Source organism: Geotrypetes seraphini, chromosome 4, assembly GCF_902459505.1.
Source record: "Geotrypetes seraphini chromosome 4, aGeoSer1.1, whole genome shotgun sequence".
Taxonomy (NCBI): domain Eukaryota; kingdom Metazoa; phylum Chordata; class Amphibia; order Gymnophiona; family Dermophiidae; genus Geotrypetes; species Geotrypetes seraphini.
This window is the reverse complement of record NC_047087.1, coordinates 296,148,582-296,173,905: the sequence shown is the minus strand read 5'-3', so window position 1 is coordinate 296,173,905 and position 25,324 is coordinate 296,148,582. Positions and strand designations below refer to the sequence as shown.

The 25,324-nt window shown below is 43.3% G+C and overlaps 1 protein-coding gene across 2 annotated transcripts in view; it reads right to left on the bottom strand.

Annotated features, from left to right (window-relative positions):
• The window catches only part of NEURL1 (neuralized E3 ubiquitin protein ligase 1), a 374,377-nt gene extending 350,446 nt beyond the window's left edge, over nt 1-23,931 (bottom strand). For both annotated transcript variants that reach the window (XM_033943883.1, XM_033943885.1), the window contains exon 1: nt 23,702-23,931. In XM_033943883.1, the coding sequence (XP_033799774.1) occupies nt 23,702-23,786 (85 nt within the window). In that variant the 5' untranslated portion in view covers nt 23,787-23,931. The remainder of the gene's footprint in view (nt 1-23,701) is intronic.
• Nucleotides 23,932-25,324: the final 1,393 nt, after the last annotated feature.

The window sequence follows — 25,324 nt, the reverse complement described above, 5'->3', positions numbered from 1 at the left end:
GGTCAGTTATATATTTAGGGGCTAGACCGAATAGTGCCATAAAGCAAAAACAACCAAACTTTAAACTTCACACGAGCCTCCATCGGCAGCCAATGCAGTAGTCGGTAGTAAGGTTGTTACGTAATCGGGCTTCTTCAGTCCGAAAATCAGTTTGATCGCTGCATTTTGCGCCAATTGTAATCGCATATTCTTTTGGGCAATTGCCAAGTAGGCGATATTGCAGGATAACCTGGACAGTATAAGATACCCTGTAATATGAACAAAATATAAAGAAGCACTGGGTCACAAAGCCAGTAAAGGTGTGTGTTCAGTGAATCTGAAAGAACATTTAGCCAGCTTCCTCTATTTCTGTAGATTATCTGTTAATAATTACCCAGTACCATAAAAAGCGACCGCAACTGCCACTCACTGTAATCTGCTTCCACCTTTTCTTATCTTTCCGTCTCATGCCACATGCAAGCGTTGCCAAGGGAACTACATGCATCCAGTGTTACTAAAGCAACATAGCTAAAATAGATGCTCAGTTCTTGGCCTTTTAAAACTTATTTGCATTAATATGAAAATGAAATTATGGCACACATTTGGAGCACAATGCTGAATTCATAACCGATATTTATTTTTTTAATTCATTTTATTTATTTATTCAATTTTCTATGCCGTTCTTTCAGGGGAGCTCAGAACGGTTTACATTAATTTATTCAGGTACTCAAGCATGTTTCCCTGTCTGTCCTGGTGGGTTCACAATCTATCTAATGTACCTGGGGCAATGGGGGGGGATTAAGGGACTTGCCCAGAACTTGCATTATAAAAATTCTGATAAAACCCACATGCTTTGCTCACGGAAGGAGCGTGTCATATGGAGAAAATATTGTGGCATCTGACCCCTAATCTTAACGTCTCTAACCGTGTGCATGCAACTGCAGAGGTAACCCAGCTAGAATGTCATTACTGTTGCATTATCAGTTTAAGCTTTTTGAGTTCTCTGCTGAAATGAGATTAGCATCACCATGTAAACTGCCAGCGATGATGCACAGATGCAGTGAAAAAAAGTGTTTTCCAGTGCTTAATCTGCCCTGAGCTAGGTCACCATGGCTCAAGCAATCGACAAAAAGAGTATCATTTAAAACAAGTTGCCAGTATCTGCATTGCCCGCCACCGTTCCTCCTTGAACCAAACCCCTAATCACTGGTGCTGACTTGACCTCACTGCTTAAGAAAAATACCCCCCATCTGACATGACCTCCCTTTCTTCCCCCCCCCCAACTAAACAGACAAAAACCTAATCCCTGGTATCTAGAGGCACCCTCCACCCATATGCCTCCTTCCCCAGCTAACTCCATCCCTCCTCGACCTAAAACTCCCATTCCTTGTTTCTAGTGCACCCCTCGCGACCCTCGACTCAAAAAAATTGAATCCTTGGTGTCTAATGGCAACCTCCTCCTACCCTCCCCCTCACTCCACTGTATGTACAAAATCCTGGGTGTTGTAAAACAGGTAAAGTGAATCAAATTTTCACTCTTAATCTTATCAAAAATTACCAAGAATGGATACACTCAGTGAAGTTGATGGAAAAACCCTTAAAATAACTAGGAAAAAATATTTTTTCACTGAACAGTTAAGCTCTGGAATTTGTTGCCAGAGGATGTGATAACAGCGATTAGTGTAGCTAGGTTTAAAAAAAAGGTTTGGACAAGTTCCTGGAGGAAAAGTCCATAGTCTGCTATGAGACAGACATAGGGGAAGCCACTGCTTACCCTAGGATTGGCAGCATGGAATGTTGCAACTATTTGGGCTCCGCCAGGTACAGTACTTGTGACCTGGAATGGCCACTGTGGAAACAGGATACTGGGCTAGAAGAACCACTGGTCTGACCCAGTATGGCTATTTTTATGTTTTTATCTCAAAAACGAAGGAGCAGTGCCTACCCTGAAAACAGCCTTGTGTGGTGACTGCTTTGTTCAGTGACAGGCGAGGAGGGGGTGTATGCTTTTAATTTTTCCAATGCGCTTGATGGGCATGTTATAAAGATTTTATCTTATTGATTTTAAATTTGTTTAGTTTTCTATATTTGTATGTATATTTTATTTACTGCTATGCATGTTATTCTGTTACCTGCCTAGAATTGTTGGCTAAGCGGGCTATAAATATTTTAAAGAAATAAAGAAATAAATAAATATCCATTCTTGACAAATGGTGGTACTCTGCCCAGCACGAATTCCAGTAGTTTGTAATGGAACCACAGGAGAAGGGCCATACTAGACTTTATGATATGGTTTATTGACTTATATCCTGCTTTTACAAAGTAGGGACAGGGTGTAAAGCCAGGCAGGAAGTGTGGGGTTGGGTGCAGAGCCTGGCAGGGAGTGAGGGAGGCTGGGTGCACAATTTGGTTCAGAATGGGTTTTTTTCTTCTTTTCCTACTCTAAATCTAGGGTGCGTCTTATGGTCTGGTGCATCTTATGGAGCGGAAAATACAATATGTTCTGTGTTCACAGATGAAAGGCCAAGAGTCGGGCCACAGAAGACAAATGCTAATAAGAATGGACATGTAGTGACTAACCAACTTTCAGAAGACTGTGTTCATGAGGAGCTAGCAAAACTAAATGTGGGGCCAGATGCAGTGGCATAGCGAGGTTAGGAGGCACCCGGGGCGGTGACACCCCCCCACTCCTCCCACCAGCTCCTTCCTGCGCCCCACTCACGCTATCCCTTCCCCCAACGTACCTTTGTAAATCTTCGCCAGCGTTGAGTGGCTTCTCCAGCATGCCGCTCATGCCAATGTTGGGTTTCCTCTGACATCACTTCCTGGCCCTGTGACCTGGAAGTAATTCAGAGGGGAACCAGGCCAGCATGAGAAACAGGCAGGAGAAGTTGCTTGCACTGGAAAAGAAGATCTACAGAGGTACGGGGTGGGGGGGGGAGGATGGCGCGAGCATAGCATGGTGTGATGGGGTTGAGAGGTACAGTCGCCCCCATGGAGATGGCGCCCAGGGCAGTCTGCACACACACACACCCCATTACTATGCCACTGGCCAGATGGGATACATCTGAGGGTACTGAAGAAACTTGGAACAAGTTCTAGTGGCTCCTTTATTTGACCTGCGCAATGCTTCTCTAGAGTCATGAGTGGTCCCAGAGGACTGGAGAAGGATGGATGTGGTCCCTCTCCACAAAAACCAAAAGGAGGACGTTGGGAACTACTGGTCTTAACTCTGTGCTGAATAAAAATTAATGGAAGTGCTTCCAAAATAGGAGAGAGAGGTTTCTGGAATCAAATGGATTGCAGGGCCTGAGACAGCATGGTTTTTCTAAAGGAAGGTCTTGTCAGATTACTCTGATTTACTTCTTTGACTGGGTGACCAAACAGTTGAATTTAGGGGGCACATTAGATTTTAGTAAAGCCTTTGACAAATAGGTAACTGGTAATTACCTGCTCTCAGTCTGGACCAAAAAGTGACTAACTGTGTTAAAAAATGGTTAAGTGGAAGACGACAAAAGGGGTAAATGGAGCTCACCGAGGAAAAGGATGTTACCAGTGGAGTACCACAGGAATAGGTCCTTGGCTTTAGCATCTTTGTGAGTAACACTGCAGAAGAGTTCTCAGGTAAGATCTGCCTCATTGCAGATGACATAACACTCTACCCAATTAGGGTAATTGGGTAGATACCCTTGATGGTGTGGCTAGCATGAGGATAGATCTAGCAAAGCTAGTAAAATGGTCCAGAAATCAGAAAGGGAGCAGCACCATGTAGGAACTTCTATGCTAGAAAAAAGAGCAGGACTTGAGGGTGATCATTTGACTATCTTAAGTTGGCCAAACAGCGAAAGAGTGACGGCCAAAGCCAAAAAGATGCTTGGGTGCACAGGAAGAGGAATGGCCAGCAAGAAGAGAGAGGCAATAGTCTTCTGTATTAAGTGTGTGGTGAGGCCCCATTTAAAATACCATGTACAGTTCTGGAGACCACATCTATAAAAAGATGGGGGGCCGGAGTCAGTCCAGAAGATGGCCACTAAAATGGTCAGCGGTCTTCAATATAAAGCGTATAAATAGACTTGCCAACCTCAATATGTATTCTTCGAAAGAAAGATGAGAGAGAAGAGATATGATCGACACATTTAAATATTTCCACGATTTAAATGCACAGGCGGCATGAAGTAAAAGGGGAATAGACTCAGAAGTACTCCAAGGAAATACATCTTTATGGAGAGGGTGGTAGCTGCCTGGAATTAGAGAATGACACGGTGACAAAATTCATCACCGTTCCCGTCCCCGCGGATAACCGCAGGAAACCATCTTCATGTCATTCTTTAAGGAGAGAGGGAAGAATCAGAGTATAATTGGGCACAACCACTGACCCACAAGCTTTGCTTTGAAGAATGTTGGTGTAGAAGGACTGAGGTTGAAATAGACACTAGAAAATGACATGGGATTATTTCCCACGGTTATCCGCGGGGACGGTGATGAATTTTGTCACCGTGTCATTCTCTACCTGGAATGACCTCCTGGAGGTGGTGAAGATGAAGATTCAAGAAAGCATGAAATAGGCATGCGGAAATTCTTGAGAAAGAGATAGTACCTGCTATGGATGGGAAAGACAGAATGGGCCATATGACCTTTATCTGATGCAATTTTCTATGCTTTTGTGCAACTGGATAGCACCACAGTTGTCAGATCAGCTATTCAGTGGCACTGTCCTGCTAAGTGCCATTGAATATCTGCTCTAGGGTCAGCTAGTGTAATTTATCTGGCAGGAGCCTTTTCTGCCCATTGCAGAGCAATCCCAAGAGTTGCACAAGTGGAGCAGCCGCACAGGGCCCAAGGGAGACAGGGATGCAAAAAAACTGTTCCCTGTCCATGGTCCTATTGAGCGGGACAGGGTTGCTGGGGCATGAATGCATACATACATATTGGGCTGAGGAGAAAGAGAAAAAGAAAGAGAGAGAGAGAAAAAGAGAGAAAGAAAGAGAGAGACACTGTTGCCCAAATAAAATGTCCACGTGAGTAGAGGCTTAAAGCAGGTCTTCCCCCTTCCCCACAAAGAAGGTGAGGGACAGTCTCCATCCTTAGTATCTTTTGGGTGCTGTCTATCAGGATGGGAACTGGCTAATTTTTTTTTTTTTTTTACAGCTATATTTGGCATGCCACCTGCAAATCTTAAAGCTTGATTACTCAGCTTAGAGTTTTGGCATCTAAATCCTTTGAACTAATCCAAAATGATACTGATTCAAAATTTCTCATTGCAATTGTTTGTCAGTTTCAAACAGGTTTTATCAAGCAACTTTTCCAATTCTGTGCCAGCAAGGGAAAAAAAAAAATAAAAAAAAAATCTGGCCAAGAGGGCTTAAGGAACAATACACTATAAACAAACTTATGGTCTGGATCGACTTAAGTGCACACACCTGACCCAATCTCCCTAAAACTCACTTTTAACTGCCAAAAGGAATATTTAAAATTTCCAACTGGCAAAGAGCCTACATACATTGTACATTAGGAACTGTACAAATGCCAAGGATTTGTCACCGCTCTCAGCAAAACAGGGGAGAGCGTGGTGCAGTGGTTAAAGCTACAGCTTTAGCACCCCGAGGTTGTGGGCTCAAACCCACGCTGCTCCTTGTGACCCTGGGCAGGTCACTTAATCCCCCCCCCCACCAAAAGGTACAATAGATAGACTGAGGCCACCAGGACAGACAGAGAAAAATGCTCGAGTACCTGAATAAATTCATGTAAACTATTCTGAGCTCCCTTGGGAGAACGGCAAAGAAAATTGAATAAATGAAGTTGGCAAACAGGAATAACAAATGATTATCTCCTATGCAATATAATGATTATCTCCTATGCAATATAATGTCTATAACTTGTTACATCCTAGTTACCAGCCTCTTGCAGTATTACAACGCAAGGCTGCAAGTTTAGAAAAAAAAAAAAAAAATGTACAGTAAAAACAGCATTAAGCAAGCACAATAATTTGAAGCAGAATTCATGATAGGATCATGCTACAGAATGATCTATTGATATGTTGGGTGCTTTGTTGAATGATTGTACTATCACGGATTGGTTTACAAATGGTGACTGTATTGTTTATTTTTATTATAAAATTCTAATAAAAATTGATTAAAACAAAAAAAAAGAATGATCTATTGTACACTGCAATGTCATCAACTATACTCTTTGAATTGTGGTATAATCAAGTCATTCAGAAATCTAAACGCAGATACAGGAAGTACCTGTCTCATGAAGTCCAACTGGAGGCTCATACCCCCCTGTGTATGAATTAAAGGAGGCTTGGAGAAGTTCTGGCAGCTTTTCAGTGCTTCTCTAGAGTCAGTGGTCCTGGAAGATCGGAGAAGGGTGGATGTGATCCCTCTCCACAAAGGAGGTTGGGAACTACAGACCAGTTAATTTATTTACCACAGAAGTCAGACTAATAGAAATGCTTTTAAAAAACAGAAGCATCGTGAGGCATCGCGATTTCATTAAGGGGCAGGTTCTATCAAACAAATCCGATTAATTTCCCTGACTTTGTGACTAGAGATCTGATTGACGGAATGCGCTAGACATAGTGCTTTTTGGTTTTAAATAACACCTTTGACAAGGCTCTGCATAGACAAATAAACTGAGTGCCCTCAGTATGGGCCTAGATTCACTAAACCTACCAATCTGGATCGTTGTTGGGCGATTCTCGGCCGATTTTTGCCGAGCGACCGATTCGCTACAGATTGTACATGCAAATGATCTGATCGGACACACGCCCACAAGCGATCCCACAGATCGCTGTTAAGGGCGATCGAAACGCCTGCGCAGAGTACCCTTCTTGGTTATTGATGCAATTTACGCATGCGCTAACTCTTCGCCCTTTACTATGTAGTTAGTGGGCGGGGTTTATTCACGCTGTAGTTCACATTGCTGGCCCTAAAAAAGGAATGATTTGTGACCGATGCAGTGAATTATTTTTTGGGTATAGCCAGACATACAATTTATCGAACAGGACACGCTTTTAGCCCGCGGGTTAAAACCCCAGGCTCGCAATGCGCATTGGACAGAATATAAAACAAGAACAAATTATTATGCATGAATGAATTCTTATGCAAAGTTATTTTATAGTTATATTTAATTTTAATGGTGATTTTATATGGGGTTGTAACCTCAATACTGATATTTATCGGCAGGAGAGTCAGCAAGGATAGTAAGCGACTGGTCTTCACCAGTTGCTCCTTTTCTGATCGGAAAACCCAATTGGTGTTTCTTCTTCCGATTAGTGAATCGATGCCTTCCTACTTTTGCATGCCATTTCCCCTCATTTGCATGGTTGGATTGGATCAGGTCGGAGACTGATCGCACAGCAGTTTAGTAAATCGGGTCGGGGAACGATCGCAAAACCATCGGTACAGGATCGATAAGTTTAGTGAATCTAGGCCTAAGTGACTGACTGGGCTAGAAACTGGTTGAGTGGAAGGCAGAGGTAGTGATAAATGGAGCTCATTCTTAGGAAAGGGATGTTACCAGTGGTGTGCTATAAGGTTTAGTTCTTGGACCAGTTCTTTTTAACATTTTTATAAGTGATATTGCTGAAGGAATATCTGATAAGGATTGCCTCTCTGCAGATGATACCAAAATCTGCAATAGGGAGACACACTGATAGGTTATTCTTCATGTTATCCACACTAATGAAGCTTGAAGAATGGTCTAGAATTTGGCAGCTAAGATTCAAAGCTAAAAAAAAATAAAAATGCAGAGTCATGCATTTGGGCTGCAAAAATCCAAGGGAATGGTCCCGTTTGTTGGGGGTGGAGGGAATGAAGAACTTTTGTGCACGAAAGGGAAGCAGGATTTGGCTATGATCATATGTGATGATCTGAAGGTGGCTAAACAGGTAGAAAAGGTGACAGCACAAGCTAGAAGGATTCTTGGGTAACTAGGGAGAAGAACGGCCAGTAGGAAAAAAGAAGGTGATAATGGCCCTGTGTAAGGCTTTGGCGAGACCTCATTTAGAATACTATGCAGAGTTCTGGAAACCTTCAAAAAGATGTAAACAAGATGAAAAATTAGGGCTCTCAGCTAGAATTCTATAGTACACTGGCATGCCTAATCCGATATACAATACTATTACAGTACTCTCCTGATATTCATGGGGGTTCCATTCCAAGAACCCCTGCGAATCTTGAAAAACCGCGAATATGGTTTTTCGTGGGGGAGACTGGAGAGGGCAGCGGGAGAGGCAGGAGAGAGCAGCCGGAGCGCCGGCGAGTGCAGGAAATCACTCGCTGTATGCTCCGACCGCCTCTTCCTGCACTAAGTCGGGCCTCACCAATCAGGAGCTTCGAGTCAAAGCAGCTCCTGACTGGTAAGGCCCAACTTAGTGCAGGAAGAGGTGGTCGGAGCATACACCGAGTGATTTCCTGCACTCGCCGGCGCTCCGGCTGCTCTCTCCTGCCTCTCCAGCTGTCCTCTCCTTGTTGGTGGTTCGCGGTCAGAAAATACCGCGAATGACCAGGACTGCCAACCGCGAACGACCGGGGGAACACTGTATATAAATCAACAGACACCCAACTTTAGAAGCAATCACCTACATGCCGTGGGGACGGGCAAAAATTTGTACCCGCATCATTTCTCTAATGGAGCGTAGGCGCGTTCTGTGCTAATTGGTTAGTGTAACTACATGATCATGCGGTAACCGTAATTACTGTATGAGCCCTTATCACCAAAATAAGTGTCATTAAGGGCTTCACTAATTGTCATGAGCTAATGGGAAAATTAGCATATGGCCCTTGGAGAAAACAGGCTTTTCGGTCATCTGTACCTCTTTGTAAATCCCTCCTCTTTGTAAAGATCTGCTTTATTATCTCATTGTAAGCCTCTCTGCTAGGGTGAGTTTGGGAGTCATTTTGTGTGTGGTGCTTGCCATGCTGATTAACACACAGCTGTTAGGTGCAGCTATAAAGTGTGGGACCCACACGTACACAACACACACACACAGGCCACCGACTTTAAAATCCAAGCAAATGTTTTAAAATTCAGGTAAAATATTCCTACCTTCATGCTACCCAACTTACCGGAAAGGCTTGTACACTAAAAGATGGGTGTTCCTTGCTGTGCATTACACGAAGGGCTCATTTTACTACTAATGAGCTCCTTGTAATGAATTCCCTTAAGATTCTCGGTTTCTGCTACCGCGGTTGGTAAAAGCTGCCAAGAACCCTTTTGTGCACTGGAGGCTGGACTAACTCGAGCTTAACTTATTTATAAATGATCTGGAAATTGGAGCGACGAGCAAGGTGATTAAATCTGCAGATGACACTAAACTGTTCAAAGTTGTTAAAACGCATGCGGATTGTGAAAAATTGCAGGCGGACCTTAGGAAATTGGAAGACTGGGCGTCCAAATGGCAGATGACATTTAATGTGGACAAAATGCAAAAGTGATGCACATTGGGAAGAATAACCTGAATCACAGTTACCGGATGCTAGGGTCCACCCTGGGGATTAGCGTCCAACGAAAGGATCTGGGTATCATCGTAGACAACACGATGAAACCTTCCGCCCAATGTGTGGTGGCGGCCAAGAAAGCAAACAGGATGTTGGGCATTATTAAAAAAGGGATGGTTAACAAGACTAAGAATGTTATAATGCCCCTGTATCGCTCCATGGTGTGACCTCATCTGGAGTATTGCGTTCAATTCTGGTCTCCTTATCTCAAGAAAGGTATAATGGCGCTAGAAAAGGTTCAAAGAAGAGCGACCAAGATGGTAAAGGGGATGGAACTCCTCTCGTATGAGGAAAGACTAAAACGGTTAGGGCTCTTCAGCTTGGAAAAAAGAGACGGTTGAATGGAGATATGATCGAAGTCTACAAAATCCTGAGTGAAGTAGAACGGGTACAAGTGGATCGATTTTTCACCCCGTCAAAAATTACAAGACTAGGGGGGACACTCGAAGTTGTAGGGAAATACTTTTAAAATCAAAAGGAGGAAATTTTTTTTTTGACTCGGAGAATAGTTAAGCTCTGGAACGCATTGCCAGAGGTTGTGGTAAGAGCGGATAGCGTAGCTGGTTTTAAGAAAAGTTTGGACAAGTTTCTGGAGAAAAAGTCCATAGTCTTGTTATTGAGAAAGACATGGGGGAAGCCACCACTTGCCCTGGATTGGTAGTATGGAATGTTGCTACTCTTTGGCGTTCCGGAATCTTGCTTACTCTGAGATAATGGAATGTTGCTACTCCTTGGGTTTTGGCCATGTAGTAGGGACCTGAATCGGCCACCGTTAAGAACGGGCTACTGGGCTTGATGGACGATTGGTTTGACCCGGTAAGGCTCTTCTTATGTTCTTAAGCTAGACTGGCTACAACCAGCCTTACTGAAACTGTATGCTTTTGAACATCTGCCCCTCAGTGCTAGCCATTGTGCTGATAATAGTTTTAGTTTCTCTAAAAAATCTTACCAGTTCAAAGCTTATTGTTACGGTTGTCCATCATCTCCTGTTTAGCAATTTCTTTACTACTACTATAGCGCTGACAGACATAAGCAAAGATAAGCGGTGCTTGCACTTTTTTGAATTATAAAGTATTTACGTTAACATTTAAACCACTTGGGGTTGTTTTTTGCCCTATGACAGAATGTTGGAGGGGGAGCTAATGAGCTATTTAAGCTCCCCTTCATAGCTCCGGAGCATTGATTGTCCTGCAGCTTCTGAGGCAATTTTCCCCTGCAAGTGTACATTCACTGAAATGAACTGAAAGCTTAAGGCACTTTTCCAGCGCTTAAACTGGAGGTTCCTTGTTTATTGTTTTTGTATTTTTTTTTCTCCAGTTCCTCTTTTTCTTGTTTTGTCATACGCAGTGGTTAAAGCTACAGCCTCAGCACCCTGAGGTTGTGGGTTCAAACCTACGCTGCTCCTTGTGATCCTGGGCAAGTTCCAATCCCCCCCCCCCCCCCCATTGTCCCAAGTACATTAGATAGATTGTGAGCCCACCAGGATAGATAGAGAATAACGCTTGAGTACCTGAATAAATAAATAAATAAACCCAGTAGGCTTACAATCTAAATTAACGGACAAGTAGGTGCTTAGGAAGTTATGAATTAAATGCACTCTCAAAGAGATAGGCTTTTACTCTTGATTTGAATAATTCCAGGGACAGAGCTTGACCTACTGACTCACTCAGGCAGTTTGCTCTAGGCCAGTGTTCTTCAACCACCGGTCCATGGACCGGTGCCGGTCCACAGAAATTTCCTGCCAGTCCACAGGGCCAGCACATGCATCAGGCCCAAAACAGTGTTCTTCAACCGCTAGTCCACGGTGCGATCGATGCGGCATTATCTTCGAGCCAGCTCCCTCTTCCTAACCGATTCAGTGCACAAAGCCACAGGCAGCAGCTCCTAGGGGCATCCTGCGCCTGAATCGGAAGCCTTCTCTCTGACGTTGCAACGTCAGAGGGAAGGTTTCCAGATGAGGCACGGGACGTGCAAGGTGCAATTAGTACTATTATGGGGGCGGGGTCTGGGGTGGAGATGGGCGGGGTCCGGCCCACGACTTAGCCCAGTGTTCTTCAACCGCCGATCCATGGACCGATACCGGTCCACAGAATAATTATTTTATTTCTGGCGGTCCATAGGTGTAAAAAGGTTGAAAAACACTGCTCTAGGCGTAAAGTGCGGCAAGACAGAAAGGGTGCACTCTGGAGTTGGCAGTAGAAGAGTAGGGTACAGATAAGAGAGATTTCCTGATGAATGGAGTTTCCAGGGAGGAGTGCAGGAAGAGACAAGAGAGGAGAGATATTGAGTGAATATATAATGAACCAGGAAGGATTATTGTCCTACATAAGAGAAATTAAAAAAAAAAACAACGAACTGTCTTATGATTGGTATCATTTCCCTGATACCGGTCCACAGAATAATTATTTTATTTCTGGCGGTCCATAGGTGTAAAAAGGTTGAAAAACACTGCTCTAGGCGTAAAGTGCGGCAAGACAGAAAGGGTGCACTCTGGAGTTGGCAGTAGAAGAGCAGGGTACAGATAAGAGAGATTTCCTGATGAATGGAGTTTCCAGGGAGGAGTGCAGGAAGAGACAAGAGAGGCGAGATATTGAGTGAATATATAATGAACCAGGAAGGATTATTGTCCTACATAAGAGAAATTAAAAAAAAAACAACGAACTGTCTTATGATTTATTTATTTTATTTATTTATTTATTTATTTATTTATTTAGATTTTTATCCCGTCCTCCCAATAGCTCAGAACGGTTTACAAATGAACATACACAGTGGGGAGTAACTAGACATATAAGAAGTACAACAGGTTTAGGGATTGGATTTATAGTTTTTGGAGAGAATTAAATACAGGGGGAGTAAGCAGAAAGAGAGAAGGGGGAAATACAGTAGTTTAGTTTAAGGAAAGTTATAAGCGTTTAGGTACAATTTGTTAGTGGATAGAGTAAGAGAGGGTCATACTGGAATTTCGGGAAGGTGATAGGAGAGTGGAGGGTGGGGCCTAAGGGAGGGAGAAGACAGAGGAGATCTTTAGTTGAAGAGGAGGGTCTTTACCGATTTACGGAATGTTAATAATGAGTTCTGTTGTCTAAGTTGGGGGGGGAGTTGGTTCCAGAGGTGTGGAATGAAGTGGCTGTAGGATCGTTTGTGGGCAGTTTCTGTGAGCAGGGATCTTCCGGGGGGGGTGCATAGGCGTATCTCTGACTTTGAGCGGAGGGTGCGAGTGGGGTTGTAGATGGGAAGCTTGGATTTTATGTAGGAGGGGGTGGTGGAGTAGATTCTCTTGTGAGCAATTGCCAGGGCTTTGAAAGTACAGCGTTGGCTAATTGGGAGCCAGTGTTCAGCATGATTGGTTCAGACAGCATGACAGTGTTCAGAAATGATTGGTATCATTTCCCCGATACCGGTCCACAGAATAATTATTTTATTTCTGGCGGTCCATAGGTGTAAAAAGGTTGAAAAACAGTGCTCTAGGCGTAAAGTGCGGCAAGACAGAAAGGGTGCACTCTGGAGTTGGCAGTAGAAGAGTAGGGTACAGATAAGAGAGATTTCCTGATGAATGGAGTTTCCAGGGAGGAGTGCAGGAAGAGACAAGAGAGGAGAGATATTGAGTGAATATATAATGAACCAGGAAGGATTATTGTCCTACATAAGAGAAATTTAAAAAAAAAACAAAAAACAACGAACTGTCTTATGATTGGTATCATTTCCCCTAGCACACAAGAGTTGGTTTTGATGTAGCATTTCCAATTCTGCTTTATTTCACACAGCAATCTAGTTATTTAGTGTGGGAATGGCTGAAAATACAGAAGTGCAGAGCGTGACTCATAAGCAGTAATGGGACCCTACAGTGCATTTTTTTCAAGCAAAAAGGTGCTAATACTACCAGGCTATTCTTCAGGAGTGGAGTGATCACTGAGGGACACACCCCACACCAGGCCTCCTGAAAAGAGCCACAAACTTAACCAAATTAGCTCATGGCTGAATCAAAACATGCTTGCTCTAAATATCCAAAAAAACCAAAGGAGTTTTGTTTCCCTGCACGCCCATCTGTATTGAAACTACCCCAATACAAATGGATTCAAAGATAAAACTACTAGGATTCATCCTCAACAACAAAATCTCCTACCAGGCACAGATAAGCTCAGTTGACAAAAAAAAAAATATATAATAATAATAATTAAATGCTTCTTTAAACTAAAATTGATCCGTCCCATTTCCACTCTCCATCTCTAAACATTATTATTCATTCTATTGTCATCTCTCAACTTGACTATTGAAACTCCTTATATCATTTGTCCACATTAAATTTCATCCGCTACTTGGACGCCCAGTCTTCCAGTTTCCTAAGGTCTGCCTGCAATTTTTCACAATCTGCATGAGTTTTAACAACTTTGAACAGTTTAGTGTCGTCTGCAAATTTAATCACCTCACTCGTCGTTCCAATTTCCAGATCATTTATAAATAAGTTAAATAGCACCGGTACCAATATAGATCCCTGTGGCACTCCACTGGTTACTCTCCTCCATTGAGAAAAATGTCCATTTAACCCTATCTTCTGTTTTCTATCTGATAACCAATTCCTAATCCACAACTGAACTTTGCCACCTATCTCATGAACCTTTAATTTTCTCAGGAGCCTTTCATGAGGAACTTTATCAAAAGCTTTCTGAAAATCTAGATACACTATATCAACAGGCTCACCTTTACCCACATGTTTATTCATACCCTCAAAGAAGTCAAGCAAATGAGGCAAGATCTCCTTCGGCTGAACCCATGCTGACTGTCTCATTATATCATGTTTCTCTACATGTTCCACAATTTTATTTTTTTATAATTGTTTCCATCATTTTGCCTGGCGCTGAAGTCAGGCTTACTGGTCTGTAATTTCCCGATCTCCCCTGGAACCCTTTTAAAAAAAATCAGGTACTACAGACTATTTTAGTGACAGGTTACAGATCACTAACAGCAGGTCAGCAATTTCATGTTTTGAGTTTTTAGTACCCTGGGATCTATACCATCTGGTTCAGGCAATTTATCACTTTAATTTGTCAATTTGGCTTTGTACATCTTCCTGATTCACTGAGATTTTTTTCAGTTCCTCCACATCACCACCCTTGAAAACCATTTCTGGTTCAAGTAGATCTCTTACATCTTCTTCCGTAAAGTTTCAAGTTTCAAGTTTATTTAGCATTTTTTGAATCGCCTATCGAAATATCTAGGCGATGTACACTCTAAAAGCCACAGATAGTGGTTTCACATATATTTTTGACATAATACAGACAATTTAAAACAATTTTAGAGAACGACCATTACAATACATTTGGGGTTAAAGAATGATATAAGTAGGCAGGGAAGAAGGGGAAAGTTACATAATTTTTATATATTGATATTTACATAAAGGGAAAACACAATGGGAACAAGGGGAATTAGAAAGTACAATATTTGTATTAAGAAGTATAAAAATTATGCGTGTTATAATATGTGTTCAAATGCATCTTGAAATAAGAAAGTTTTTAAAAATCTTTTAAATGTATGTAAATCTTTTTCTATTCTTATGTAGTTAGGTAATGAGTTCCATAACATGGGAGCCATAACGGAGAATATTTCATTTCTTCTTATGCCAATAATTTTTAAGGAGGGGATAGATAATAAATTTGAAGTAGATGAACGTAACGAACGTATTGAGTTATATGGAATGAGCATTTTAGAAATAAATTGTGGTTCATTGAAGGTCAGTGTTTTATGTACTAAAAGTATAATTTTGAAAGTCTAAAGCAAAGAATTCATTCAGTCTCTCCGCTATGGCCTTATCCTCCTGAACACTCCTTTTGCTCCTTGATCATCCAACAGTCTCACGGATTCCCTCATAGGTTTTCTGCTTCTGACCTACCTTAAAAAAATTAAACTAAACTAGACTTTAAGTTTATATACCGCATCCTCTCCGTAATTATAGAACTCGGCACGGTTTACAAGAGTTTAATAAAGGAAGGAGTAGCATAGAGGGGTTGGATGTTGAGTCCAGGGGGGAGAGAACATTACAATTTTGTGACGAGCCTAGTTTTCAGGTGCTTATGGAATAATTGGAAGGAGCCCAGATTCCGTAGTGGAGCAGTAAGATTATTCCAGAGCTCTGTGATTCTGAAAAAGAGAGATTTGTCCAATTTTCCCACATAGAGGATACCTTTTAGCGAGGGGAAGGATAGTTTAAGTTTTCGGGTGGACCTGGTGGAGTCAGGACTCGAGGAGTTCCAAGAAAGAGGGATGAGTGGAGGGAGGATGCCTTGTAGGATCTTAAAAGCTAGGCAGGTGCATTTGAAATGAATCCTGGAAATTATTGGGAGCCAGTGAAGTTTGGACAGAAGTGAGGAAACATGATCGAATTTGCGTTTTGTGAAGATCAGCTTGGCCGCAGTGTTCTGAATTAGCTGGTCTTTGAAGGCTTTTTTTGGTTAGGCTTGGATAGATGGAATTACAATAGTCTAGTCTGGAGAGGCTGATAGATTGAACAAGGATGGCAAAATGTTGTTGGTGGAAGCAGGATCTCACTTTCCTCAACATGTGGAGGCTAAAGAAGCATGATTTTACCAGGGAGTTGAGGTGGTCATTGAAGGAAACAGAAGAGTAGATAATGATGCCTAGAACTTTGCTAGAGAACTCAAGCTGCAGTGTGGCTCCAGAGGGTAGTGAGAAGAGGGTGGGTAGCTGTTCTAATTTTGGGCCTAGCCAGAGTAGTTTCGTTTTGGACTCGTTCAGTTTCATTTGAACTGAGAGGGACCAGGATTGGAGTTTCGTTATGTAGGCTGTGATGTTCTCAGAAAGGTTGGTAAGGTTCGAGTCTTGTCTCAAGAAGGACAAGGATGTCATCAGCATATGTATAGATAGTTTCGAGGGGAGATAGATGGAAGAGTTTCAGGGAGGACATATAGATGTTGAAGAGAATAGGGGATAGGGATGATCCCCAAGTTGGTTTCCAAGGAGCGGACGTGGTGCCATTTGTGTTGACAGTGTAGGAGCGGGAATGTAAGAAACTTGAAAACCACTCTAAGACTGGGGAGTCGATGCTGATCTCAGAAAGTTGATAAAATTAGAATATCGTGGTGGACGACATCAAAAGCTGCAGAGAGATCGAATTGTAATAGGACAGCAAATTTATTGCAAGAATGTAATTGTTGTACCTTTGAGATTAATGAGACCAGTAGGGATTCGGTGCTGAAGTTGGGTCTGAAGCCGTGTTGGTAAGGTAAGAGAATGGAGAATCTCTCTCTAGGTAAGATGAGAGCTGTTATGAGTTTTTGCCTCTTTTGCAAGTTTCTCTTCATATTCTTTCTTAGCTTTCTTTTATCAATGCTTTGCATCTAACTTGCCAGTGCTTGTGTCTCTTATTTTCTTCATTCAGATCCTTTTTCCATTCTTTAAAGCAGTGATCTCAAACTCAAACCCTTAGTGGGGCCACATTTTGGATTTGTAGGTACTTGGATGGCCGCAGAAAAAATAGTTAATGTCTTATTAAAGAAATGACAACTTTGCATGAGGTAAAACTCTTTATAGTTTATAAATCTTTCCTTTAACAGTTAAAGGAAAGATTTATAATGTATAAAGAGTTTTACCTTATGCAAAATTGTCATTAACTATTTTTTCTGCGGCCCTCCAAGTATCCTATTTTTTCTGCAGCCCTCACATTTAAAGATTAATATCTTTCCTTTCTCATAACTGACACATTTCAATCACTATATTGAAAATAAAATCATTTTCCTTACCTTTGTTGGCTGATAACTTTATTTTTCTGTGTTTTTAACTGTTTCCAGGGCCTTCTTGTCCTTTGACTGTTTTTCTCTCCGTCTTCACTTTCTGCCTTGCATCCATCTTTGGCATTAACTTAAAATTCAAGTTTTCTGCTTTCTTTTCAAAATCTACGTTTCCATGTCTTATCTTCCCTTCTATCTCTCTCTTCTTCTGTCCCTATTTCCATGGTCTGACATCTCTTTCTTTCCTTTCTCTCCCTCCCTCCTTCCTTCCTTCCTTTCCCCTGGTCTGGCATCTGTCTCCTTCCATCCCCCAACTTTTTATTTCTTTTACCCTGCCCCCTTCTTTCTTTCTCCATGCCCCCTTTCTTTCGTTCTTTCTTTCTCCATGCTCGCCTTTTCTTTCTGTCTGTGTCCCGTCTCCCTTCTTTCTCTCTGTCTCCCTGTTTCCCCCCTTTCTTTCTTTATTTCTCCCTGCCCTCCCCCAAGCCACCACTATTGGGGAACAGGTCACCACTGCCGCAATCGGGGAACAGGCCAGCGCAGCGCCAGTGCCTGCATATCTTCCCCAGCGTCAAGGAGGAAGTTCCGGGCCAGCTAGGCAGCGATTGGCTGGCCCGGAACTTCCTCCCCGACATTAGAATTGACGTCAGGTGGCGAGAATTGGTCGGCTCCGAGCTGGGGAAGATAAGCAGGGAGAGCTAAGACCTCGGCGCTGGCCTGTTCCCCGATTGCGGTGGCTTGGGGGAGGGCAGTGAGATGGAAGGAAAGCAGATTGGGGACCCCTGCTTTAGGCGAGCCGCAGTCACGGTCTGTACGCGATTGTCCTCTCCACAATCGGAAAACTTGTGAAGTGGAGAGGACAGATCGCGGGCCACAAAATAATCCCTGGGGGGGCCGCATGCGGCCCATGGGCCGTGTGTTTCAGGCCGCTGCTTTAAAGGGGGGGGGGGGTTTGGCTCTAATAGCCTCTTTCACTTCACCTTTTAATCATGCCAGCTCTCATTTCCTCTTTTTTCCACCTTTGCTGAGATGTGGAATACATCCACGCCTAGTTTACAGTCCTAACCTTTGCAACTAATCCTTTTAGCTTCTTTTTAACCGTTTTCCTCATTTTATCATACTCACCCTTTCGATAATTAAATGCTTCTACAGAAGGATTTATTTTGTGACATCACTCCTGGTATCAGCTAAAATTTGATCATGTTATGATCACTGTTTCCCAGTTAACTCCTGTACTATGCCTTGCTTTCCACTAAGGATCAAATCTAAAATAGCTCCCCTTCCTGTCAGTTCCTGGACCAGTTGCTCCAAGAAGCAGTCATTTATGATGTCTAGGAATTTTACCTCCCTAGCACTCCCTTGATGTAACATTTAACCAGTCAATTGCTCAAAGCTTGGGGGATAGGGGGAGCATGCCCTGGACTGTCATTGCATCCAGAATCTGTCCCAACATTGGGTCCAAGACAATGGATGATTAAGTGATTTGCCCAAGGCCACAAAAAGCTGCCTTGGGATTTGAATTTCTCTAACAATTTGGCCAACAGTTCGCAACCCAATCAATGGGATTTTCAGGATATCCACCATGAATAGGCATGAGATAGATTTATATGTGTTTCTCTCTCGTATATATTCATGGTGAATATCCTGAAACAAACAACAGTGGAGATGCGCAATAATGTTGGTGTGCAAATTTATTCCACAACTACAAAGACTGAAAACCAGACCAGATATGCCCCAAGAACTAGGTAGAGAAGAACTACATTAGGCTATTCCTCCACTCCTAATTAACTTTATAGGACCCTATTTCAGAACAGCTCCTGTACTCCCATAGCAAAGCTTTCTGCAGTAGAAAATGACACGGGGATAAATTTTTCCCCGTCCCCGCAGGAGCTCAATTTCCCCATCCCCGCGAGTTTTGTCCCTGTCCCATTCCCGTAAGCTCTGCCTTAACTGCACAAGCCTCGAACACGTATGACTTTAAAGTGTTTGAGGCTTCTGCAGATGAGGACAGAGCTTACAGGAATTGGGCAGGGACAGGAAAAAAAACTCACTGGAATGGGGAAATTAGTTCCTGCGGGGACGGGGATAAATTTATTCCCGTGTCATTCTCTATTCTGCAGCATAGCACCTGAACAAAATGGAGGTATCTGATATAAAGGAAGGAAGACATTGTCAAAATATAAGCTGAGGTTTGGAATAGAATGTACCATAAGTTCTAATGAGTTTTATTGAATTTTTTTAGAACCCCCCCCCCCCCACACACACACACACAATATGACAAAGTACAGTGCTAGAAAATACATTTAACATAATATAAACAATGATATTAAAATAATAAAATCTATTCAGACACAATAGGAATGTAGGGGAGTTCAAACCAGATCATATTTAACCAATGCATCCATCATTTCAGCTGAAACCCTTTTTTATTTAACAGTGCCAAGTATTATAATCCACACTAATCATATTTTCCAAGAAGTTTAGATAATTTGTATAGCCAACGTGACAAGTAAATCAAATGTACTATGATCTTCAGGCAATATTTCTGATTTTTAAAAAAATGAGCAGTTAAACCAGAGGCTCAGAGAAAGAAAATATCTGAGCTATAGTATGCCAAACTTTGGTTTTGGAATAAAATTAACTTAAATGGTGAAGCAGATTTAGGGAAGGCTATATGGTAGAAATGGACGACCCTTGACTATAAGCAAAAAGATTATCTGCAAAGCAGCAGGTGGAGGGCCTGTACGGTAAGTAAGGGCTCCTTTTACAAAGCCACAGTAGCGATTCTCTTACGGCAAATGCACTGAAGCCCATTCAGTTCCTATGGGCTCTGGTAGGGGGGAATTGCTACCACTGCTTTGTAAAAAGGAATCTTAAGTGTATGGCACCTTTGGCACTGATGGGATCAGTGTAGGTCGCTTTCCTCTTTGCAAAACTTTAAAATTATTCAAGCGCGTCAAGCGTCTTTTAAGTGTAGTGAAAAATCAATTTTGCAGAAGGTTAAATGTTGCATGTATACCAAAACTGTACGACATTCCTTTCTCTCTCCCTCCTACCCTCTGCCCAGTTTTTTCAGCAGTACCTCCAAACACTTAAGTCGGTCAGATATAATCAATCCTTATTCTGCATAGAAATATGGTGCCAGAGGCAGTCTTGTACTCTCACTTCAAATTAACAACAACAAAAAAAAACCAACCCACGGATTATTCTTGACAATTACCTCTTTTCACATAAGACCTGTTGCATGTTGTGTTAACTCTTTATATATCTCAAACAAGTCTATTCTTGTTTTTCTTACTGGACTTGCTGCATTTTTTTTTACTGTATCCTGAGCTTGACTAAATGTAAATAAAAGCTCTAAGTATACTGAATAAGAGTTTTAAAATAGCAGACTTTAAAGTAATGCAAGCTAATGGCAGTAAAGACAGCATAGCCTCTGGCTACAGTAACTAAATCATATCTACTTAATGTTGTTCTCCAAAAGGTTACCAGCCGATAGCATCATTATTATCGTATACCCTTCCTGGCCATGCCATGTATGCCTTTAATGCACTGTCATATCTGCTGAGAGGAAGCAACAATACGGGCTCCCTTTACTAAGCTGCGTTAGCGTTTTTAGCTCACGCAGCATTTTAGCGCGCGCTACGTGCTAGCGTTAAGGTCTAGCGCGTGGCAATTTAGAGCACGCTATTCCGCCCGTTAAAGCCCTAACGCGGCTTAGTAAAAGGAGCGCTATGATTAGGCTAAACGCTGGCTCTATGACAAGTCTAAATTCTTTACACCAGGGGTAGGGAACTCCGGTCCTCGAAAGCCGTATTCCAGTCGGGATTTCAGGATTTCCCCAATGAATATGCATTGAAAGCAGTGCATGCAAATAGATCTCATGCATATTCATTGAGGAAATCCTGAAAACCCAACTGGACTACGGCTCTCGAGGACCGGAGTTCCCTACTCCTGCTTTACACTGTTACTTCCTCTTTTTTAAAAAAAATACTCCATTCTTAATCCTTTGGTTTCTATAGTTCTATATTTTCTCATGTTTCCACTTTATTATTAATCATTATAAGCATTATAAGCATCATTAATCATTAAAAGCAGGGGTCTCCAAAATCCCTCCTTGAGGGCCGAATCCAGTCGGGTTTTCAGGATGTCCCCAATGAATATGCACGAGATCTTTGCACATGCACTGCTTTCAATGCATGTTCATTGGGGAAATCCTGAAAACCCGACTGGATTTGGCCGTCAAGGAGGGATTTTGGAGACCCCCCCTGCTTTAAACAATCCGGGAAGGGGTAAAACACGGACCCGACGGACTTCGCGGATCTAAACCCGCACGTCCTTAAGAATCTGAGGTCCGTGCCACTTGTAGTTACTTTCTGGCTCCGACAGACCTCGGTGACAATTTAGCGTTGACGGATCCGTCTCAGCATAGGGAGGGAAAAGTATTAGGATCCGTCAGCGCTAAATTGTCACCGAGGTCTGTCAGAGACTAAAAACATTCTCCTTAATGAAGTTTTGCAGAAAATCTCTCCTGCAAAAGATACCAGTGGCGGGGATCCGGCCCAACCGTCCTGGCACTATAAGCATTCAATTATTGCCAGCAAAGTAGCCGCGCCACTTTTAGTCTCTGCTCTGACAGACCTCGGTGACATTTTAGCGCTGACGGATCCTAATAATTTTCCCTCCCTAGGCTGAGACGGATCCATCAGTGCTAAATTGTCATCGAAGTCTGTCAGAGCCAGAAACTAGCTACAAGTGGCACGGACCTCAGATTTTTAAGGACGTGCGGGTTTAAATCCGTCAGGTCCGTGTTTTACCCCTTCCCAAACAATCCTTCTGTTCTCTAAATCCTCTCTGTGCTGCATTCAATTCTTTTTTTTTTTTAATTGATATTAGGCCAACATGGATTCATTTGATGGAGCAAGTAACACGCTCCCCCCCCCCCCCCCCCATATCATAATGACTGGAGTAACTAGATAGCAGTTTTCAGAAACGTGTAAACATTGAAAACCACAATGAAAAGAGCAACTTCGGGCTGAAGAGTTAACGCAGGGGTAGGGAACTCCGGTCCTCCAAAGCCGTATTCCATTCGGGTTTTCAGGGTTTCCCCAATGAATATGCATGAACATAAGACCATAAGCAATGCCTATGCTGGGTCAGACCCGAGGTCCATCGTGCCCAGCAGTCCGCTCATGCGGCGGCCCAACAGGTCCAGGATCTGTGCAGTAATCCGCTATCTATACCCCTCTATCCCCTTTTCCAGCAAGAAATTGTCCAATCCTTTCTTGAACCCCAGTACCGTGCTCTGCCCTATTACTCCCTCTGGAAGCGCATTCCAGGTGTCCACCACACGTTGGGTAAAGAAGAACTTCCTAGCGTTCGTTTTGAATCTGTCCCCTTTCAACTTTTCCGAATGCCCTCTTGTTCTTTTATTTTTTGAAAGTTTGAAGAATCTGTCCCTCTCCACTCTCTCTATGCCCCTCATGATCTTATAAGTCTCTATCATATCCCCTCTAAGTCTCCTCTTCTCCAGGGAAAAGTGTCCCAATTTCTCCAGTCTCTCAGCGTATGAAAGGGTTTCCATCCCCTTTATCAGACGTGTCGCTCTCCTCTGAACCCTTTCGAGTAACACCATATCCTTCTTAAGGTACGGCGACCAATATTGGACGCAGTACTCCAGATGCAGAAGCACCATCGCCCGATACAATGGCAGGATAACTTCTTTCGTTCTGGTTGTAATACCCTTCTTGATTATGCCTAGCATTCTGTTTGCCTTCTTAGCGGCCGCTGCGCACTGTGCCGTCGGCTTCATTGTCATGTTCACCATTACCCCCAAGTCCCTTTCTTGGGTACTCTCATTTAATAACATCCCTCCCATTGTATAGTTGTACCTCGGGTTTCTGTTTCCCACATGTAATACTTTACATTTCTCAACATTGAACTTCATCTGCCATCTCGTCGCCCATTCCCCTAGTTTGTTCAGGTCCCTTTGCAATTCTTCGCAATTTCAGTGCATATTCATTGGGGAAATCCTGAAAACCCGACCGGAATACGGTTCTCGAGGACCGGAGTTCCCTACTCCTGAGTTAACGTAAATTAAAATTTCTCCAGAGAACCCGGAGAAAAAGTCTGAAACTTTGCCCCCCCAATATCCGCTGAAATTTCATCTGGTTCAATCCAGACCTAGAATTTTAATTGCGCACTTGTAAAAAGTTTATTCTCCTCTCTCAAAGAGGGAAGCGAGATAACAACAACAAAAACAACAACCCCCAAAAAACCCCTGATAAAGATAACTACATCATTGCCTGGGTTCTGGCGCTTTGAAAGCCAGTTTGGTCATCCGAAGGCTGAACGAAACAGGAAGCAACTACTGGCGGGAGAATAAGCCACACGGGTGGTCTCGCCTGCACCTGCCTTCCTTGGACTACCTGAAGCGACCGCATGAGCCCCTCGACGTCTCGTGCTTCACCTTCTTACCTTTCAGGTGCTGCTGCGCGCGGCCCGCTCTGCTCTGGTGCGTCCGCGAGACGGCGGGGCCGGGGCTCGACACGCTGTTCCCCATGGCTGGGATGGAAGGGGGGATGAGGGGGGGGCGACAGTCAGGCTACTCCGCTGGGGAAAAGAAGAAGCCTCTCTCTCTCTCGTCCTCCGTCCCTTTGCTGCCTCCCCGAACTGGTCCTCACCTCCTCTCCCCCCCCCCTTTCTCCTCACCCCTGTCTCTGAAGCACCGCTCCCCGCCCCGGCTCGACTCCTCTCTCCTTCTCTCCCTACTTTACCTGGCGCCTCTCTCTAAGGCGCTGCCCTCTCTTTCCCGCGCGGCTCCAGCCTTCTCACCTCCTGTCTCCGAAGCCCTTGCCCCCCCCCCCCCCTACTTCTTAGCCCAACCTTTTCCCTACTGTTTCCGAAGCACTGGCCCCCCTCATCTCTTCTTGCATTTGATCTCTCTTCCTGCTGAGACTGTCTCTCTCTCCCCCACCCCCCCGGGAATTTCCGTGGTCCGTGTGCTGCACCTCGCTCGCTTTTCTGTAACTCTACCTTCCCTCAGCAGATGCTGTTACCCGTCCCCTCCCCGATTGCTCCTGTAGCATCTCTTGCAGATCTTCCCCTCTCTTTGCTTCTCAGCGGGCATAAACTCTTCGCCCCATCTCCCTCCATCCCTCCCCCCCCCCCCCCGTGCCTTTGCCTCCCCGAGTCTCTTCTCCCACCCTATCAATTTTGGTTGTTATGGAGACAGCTGCCAGTTAATAAGTCACTTAGAGGACGGGCCACGTGACGAAGGGCTGCCATTCTGCACCTGTTAACAGTTTACTGCGCTGTGTATTCCTCCTCCCTCCGCCCCCAATTCAGTTCGGGCAGATGGCAACTTCGGAAACTGTCATTTACGACAGGTAGGCATTTTGTTGATAGCGGTGTTTACATTTTACTAACCTGGGAGAAAAAGGGGGAGAGAGATAAAAGGTTATTTTTCCCACGGGAACTACTTTGTTTCTGTGCTGCCTAACTAGTTGAATCTGATATTTGCAAAAAAAAAAAAAGCTGCGTGCAAGACTGAAACAGAAGGATACAAAATTTTAGAAACCTACAAGTGTTCAAATAACTTGACAGATCTCTAAAATAAACTACAGTACTTCCCTTTTCTGCACTGGTATTCATTCCATCATATGATGAGGAAAGCATCATTTTATCATATGATGGTTCTCATAATGGTGGCAATAGCCATGAATAAGTGCCACCACTACATTTAGGTTTTCAGTGCTGTTGTGAAATCTAGGGGGGGAAAAAAATCTATTAAAAGTTGACTCAGACCCCAGATCCCTCTTTCTTGGAATTCCTCAAACCCTAATACCACCAGATCCTCCCACAAATTAAAACTATCCTTCCCCTCGCTAAAAGGCATTTCCCACACAGGAAAGCTAGGGACGGACCTCCCTCCACTTCAAAATCACTGAGCTCTGGAACAACCTTAACTCCCCTCTTCGGAACTTGAGCTCTCTCCAAGTTTTCCGCAAACATCTGAAAACCTGGCTTTTCTCAAAAAATGTAAGTCTCCCTCCAACTTAGGAATCAAGGAAACTCTTATATCTTGGCATCCCAAGTCCT